Source organism: Alosa sapidissima, chromosome 16 (genome assembly GCF_018492685.1).
Source record: "Alosa sapidissima isolate fAloSap1 chromosome 16, fAloSap1.pri, whole genome shotgun sequence".
In the NCBI taxonomy this organism is placed as follows: domain Eukaryota; kingdom Metazoa; phylum Chordata; class Actinopteri; order Clupeiformes; family Clupeidae; genus Alosa; species Alosa sapidissima.
The window spans coordinates 3360025-3365024 of record NC_055972.1 but is presented as its reverse complement, the minus strand read 5'-3'; the positions used below and the strand labels follow the sequence as shown (position 1 = coordinate 3365024).

Genomic DNA, 5000 nt, shown 5'->3' with positions numbered 1-5000 from the left:
CCCTTTCTCTCTCCTCCCCCTCTCTCTCCCTCTCTCCACCCCTCTCTCTCTCTCTCTCTCTCTCCCTCCCTCTCTCCCTCTTTCAGCTCTGTCTGATGTGGAGCCTAATGTCTTCCTGAGGCCCTTCCTGGAAGTAGTGCGCTCCGAGGACACCACTGGACCAATCACGGGCCTCGCTCTCACCTCAGTCAACAAGTTCCTCTCCTATGGCCTTATAGGTAAACATACACACACACACACACACATTTTTGCGTGGGATTGATTAAGTGTGTGTGTGTGTGTGTGTGTGTGTGTGTGTGTGTGTGTGTGTCAGATCAGAAGTGATCTCTCTACATTTCTTGGACAGGTCTGCAGTTTGGGCTCAATCTTCACCTGACTCAGCAGTCTACACACAATCACACACACACACACAAACAAACACACACACACACACACACACACACAGATTTAATCAATCCCACACAAAAGTTTGTACAAGTCATCTTTCCTCTTCAATGTTGGCAAGCACAATATGTGCTTGTCAGTGTTAAAGTAGCTATGCCCAAAGGCTGTTTCCTTTCCTTACTCAAGCACACACACACACACACACACACACACACACCGCCCTTATGCGAGTGCTTCTGTAATGTGTGAAATATCCGTTTTCCTCCAGATGTTCTCTGTCCATGGCATTTCATTCTGATGTTGTTGAATAAATAGTGAAGTCAGCAATCACAACACACAACAGCAGCTGGCCAGTCTCCCCCGCGCCGGCCAGCACCCCGACCTTACGGACGATACACACCGCCAACACACACACCGCCAACACACACACCACCAGCACCCCGGATGTAACAATTACCGGTATAATGGTAAACCGCGATAAAAATGTTGACTATAATAATTACCGTTTTCATTTCAAACATCATGATTATCACTGTTGATTACCGCGGTGTGGAAACCGTGTGTTTAATCCTTCCCAGCTTCATCCGAGCCTGCTTTTGACATACAGTAGGCCTGGTACAATGAAACAAAACTGGTACCCTACTGATTCTGTTGTCTAATTGATGGTTTTAACTACGATTCGGATTAGGCTACACCTAATTTTAAAAGGCGGAACTTTTTCACCGCAAAATGTGCACTGTATCATGTAGCCACTCTGCGCCTTTTTATGTTCACATCCACATTAAATCCATTCCACTCACGTTATCAGGAGAATACAGTAGCCTAAAGTTTTATTTTGAACGCTTACTTTGGTCTCACGCATTGCATCCAAATAACAGAAATATCAAACTCCAAGTTATGGTAGGGTAAGTTAAGCTATAAGCACATAGCCAATTAAACATGAAGAAAAAAGTGAACTTGTTTATTTCAGCTTGTGTAGGCCAATCAGTGCTTTCTGAACATATTGAACACACTTTTAGAAATACCGTGATAATACCGAAAACCGTGATCATTTTGGTCACTATAACTGTGAGGTTAAATTTTCATACCGTTACATCCCTACAGACGACACACACCGCCAACACACACACCGCCACCACCCCGACCTTACGGACGACACACACCGCCAACACACACACCGCCAACACATACACCGCCACCACCCCGACCTTACGGACGCACACACCCCCAGCACCCCGACCTTAAGGAATACACACATCCCACGCTCATCGCCTGTGTGTGTCTGTCTCTGCGTATCTGTCTGCCTGTGTGTGTGGGTGGGTGTGTGGGTGTGTGTCTCTCTGCATGTCTGTCTGCCTGTGTGTGGGTGGGGTGTGTGTGTGTGTGTGTGTGTGTCTGTTTGTGTGTGTGTATGTACTCCCTCTGTGGCACCTCTGTTAGATAAATAGCATGCATGTCCGCGCCGCACGGGGACGTGTGTGTGTGTGCGTGTGTGTTTGAGACTGCTGCTCTCATTGTCCCAGTGTTCATAGCAGGGGCTTCTGAAGTGGACTATCCTCCTATCTGCTCAATTCAGGCCTACTGAAACCACCACAGGCCATACAGAGAATGCTGTAATGAGGATCTGTGTGTGTGTGTGTGTGTGTGTGTGTGTGTGTGTGGGACAAAATGAATGCACACACTCCAGCAGTGTAGATCACACACCTCACAAATCACTCCTGGACTCTGTGAGACCTGCTGTCATTCTAAATCCATCGGCTGCTTCCCTAATCCCTCCTCTACCTCTGTGCACTCTCTCCGCCTTACACACACACACACACACACACACTATCACGTACGCCGCATCTCATCAGCAGACTTTGCGGGGACGGGTTACCAAGGCAACAATTCTTGTGCCGCTCAATACGACAGAGAATAAAAGATGACGGCCAGCACACTCCAAAAATCTCACACACACACACACACACACACACACACGTACACACATACACGCACGCTCACGCACCCCTTGGTCCAGCCAGGGCATCCCTTATCTCAGACCCCCGCCCCCCCATCACACTTGGGGGGTGTTTCCCAGAATGGTCATCCATGGTAAAGAAAAGCTCTGAACTGGGCTGTTCGAACCCACATAGCACACACACACACACACACACACACACACACACACACACACAAACTCCCAAGCATACGCGCTCTGTTCTTCATATATACACTGTCCCATTCAGAATGAACACACTGACACATGCTCACACCCATTCCCACTCACCATCGTACTTGGTTCACATTCTCTTTTTCTCACACACACACACACACACACACACACACACACACACACACACACACACACACACACACACACACACACACACACACACAGAGAGGCAGGCAGTGTTAATTGTTTGTGACAGAATAGGTGTGGTGGAACCAGGGGCAATGACCTCAGTTGAAGAGAGGCCCCTCCCCTTCTCTGTGTCTGTCTGCCTGACCCCCTCTACACACACACACACAACACAAAAAAGCACACAGGGGCACAATACACACTGGCCTGCCAGAGTACACAGACCCCTCAGAACACACTGGATGGGTAGAACGTAAAAAACACAAAACACACAGAATGTTCCAATGTTGAACTAAACACATACACACACACACACACACACACACATGGGCGCACGCACACACACACACACACAGACACACACATACACACACACACATGGGCGCACGCACACAGACACACACACACACACACACACACACACACACAGACACACACACACACACACACACACACACACACACACACACACAGACACACACCATGCAATACCACACAGAATTTTGAATAGAGAGTGTGAGACTGAGATAGAGGGATTCTCCAATGCACACACTGGGATGTGTAGGTTGTGTGTGTGTTGACCAAGATTTTGCAGAGGTCTTCTGTGTGTGTGTGCAAACTGATGTCCTGTACGGTGTGTGTCTTGACGTCAAGTGTGGTGTGTGTGGTAGAGTGCTGACCGCGGTCTGGTTCTGGTGTATGTGTGGCCTTTTTCACCCACATAGAACCAGCTCCCTTGTGGTTCTCTGTCCACTATCTGAGAGGTTCCAATCAAAACTGGTGGAAATGCAGACTGGTTCACTAAAGAGCTCCAAGGTTCTAACAGTTCTGAACGGAACCAGTTGAGGAACCCGTTCTCTGTGGGTTGCTAGATGCCCGTAGAGCTGCTGTGCCTGCAGCCAGGGCCTGGGAACACACTGCCATCTACTGGTCATCACACACACTCACACGCCCCAGCTCAGCACAGTGCAGCTCCCGTGGGCAACACACACACACACTCTTCTCTTCCTTTGCTGGCTTTGATCCCTCCGTCACTCTGTCACTGCTGTTGTTCTCTTCCTCCATCTCTCTCTCTCTCCTTCCCTCTCCCTCCCTCTCTCTCTCCTTCTCTCTCTCTCCCTCCCTCTCTCCCTCTCTCTCTTTCCTTCCCCCTCTTCCTCATTGTCACTCTTTCTCTCCATCACTCTTTGTCACTCTCTCTCTCTCTCTCTCTCACTCGGTCACTGTCTGTTTTCCACCCTCTCTCGCTCTTCCCTCTCTCACTCTTTTCTCTCTCTCTCTGTCTTCTCTCTCTTCCTCCCTCTGTTTGTCTGCATCCGTGGAGACAGGAAGGAAAAAAACATTTTGTTGGTGTACATTATTGCACAATCTGTACCCCCCCCTTTCTGCAGCTCTGCCCTCTCTCTCTCTCTCTCTCTCTCTCTCTCTCCCCCCCCCCCCTCTCTCTCTCTCCCCCCCCCTCTCTCTCCCTCCCTCTCTCTCTCCCCCCCCCCCCCCTCTCTCTCTTTGCATCTCTGCCTAGCAGTGTTTGATTACAGCACAGTACTTGAATGTGCTTTTTTTAACAGCTTACTACAGAACAGCTGTTCAAGCTGCCTTTGCTTTCTCCCTCATCCGTCCGTCTCTCACACACACACACTAACACACACACACACACACACACTAACACACACACACACACTAACACACACACACACACACACACACACACACACACACACAGACAGACAGACTCACAGCAGAGGCACATTCTAGAAAGACACACTCACACACACAGACAGACTCACAGCAAAGGTGCATTCTGGAAAGACACACACACACACACAGACTCACTTTCTTCCTTATGTTCCTCTCTCTCTGCCTTATACTCTTTCTTTCTCTTTCCCTCTCTCCCACACACACACACACACACACACACACACACACACACACACACACACACACACACACACACACACACACACACTCTCCGGTCCGTGCCAGGGCGGGATTAGGCTCCAGAATGCTTTTAATGTTTAGAGGGAGAGCCCGCCACTCACGTCTCCATGGAGATGAGCTTTTATTGGCATCGCATCTTTACTGTGATCCACTTTTTTTATTCGAGTAGGCAGCTGTAACCTGATCTGATCCGTCATACACACACACACACTCGCACACACACACTCATGCATGCATATGTTTTTTATTCCCCTTTCTACTGAGTATGCAATTGTAATTTGATCATATACACATGCAAACACACACTCATGTACTATTAGTTTATGTGTGTGTGTGTGCG

At 48.8% G+C, this 5000-nt stretch overlaps 1 protein-coding gene across 1 annotated transcript in view; it reads left to right on the top strand.

Annotated features, from left to right (window-relative positions):
* gbf1 (golgi brefeldin A resistant guanine nucleotide exchange factor 1) overlaps positions 1 to 5000 on the top strand; it is a 103713-nt gene that overhangs the window by 47615 nt on the left and 51098 nt on the right. The window contains 1 exon segment of the mRNA XM_042066150.1: positions 87 to 218. Coding sequence (XP_041922084.1) covers positions 87 to 218 — 132 coding nt within the window.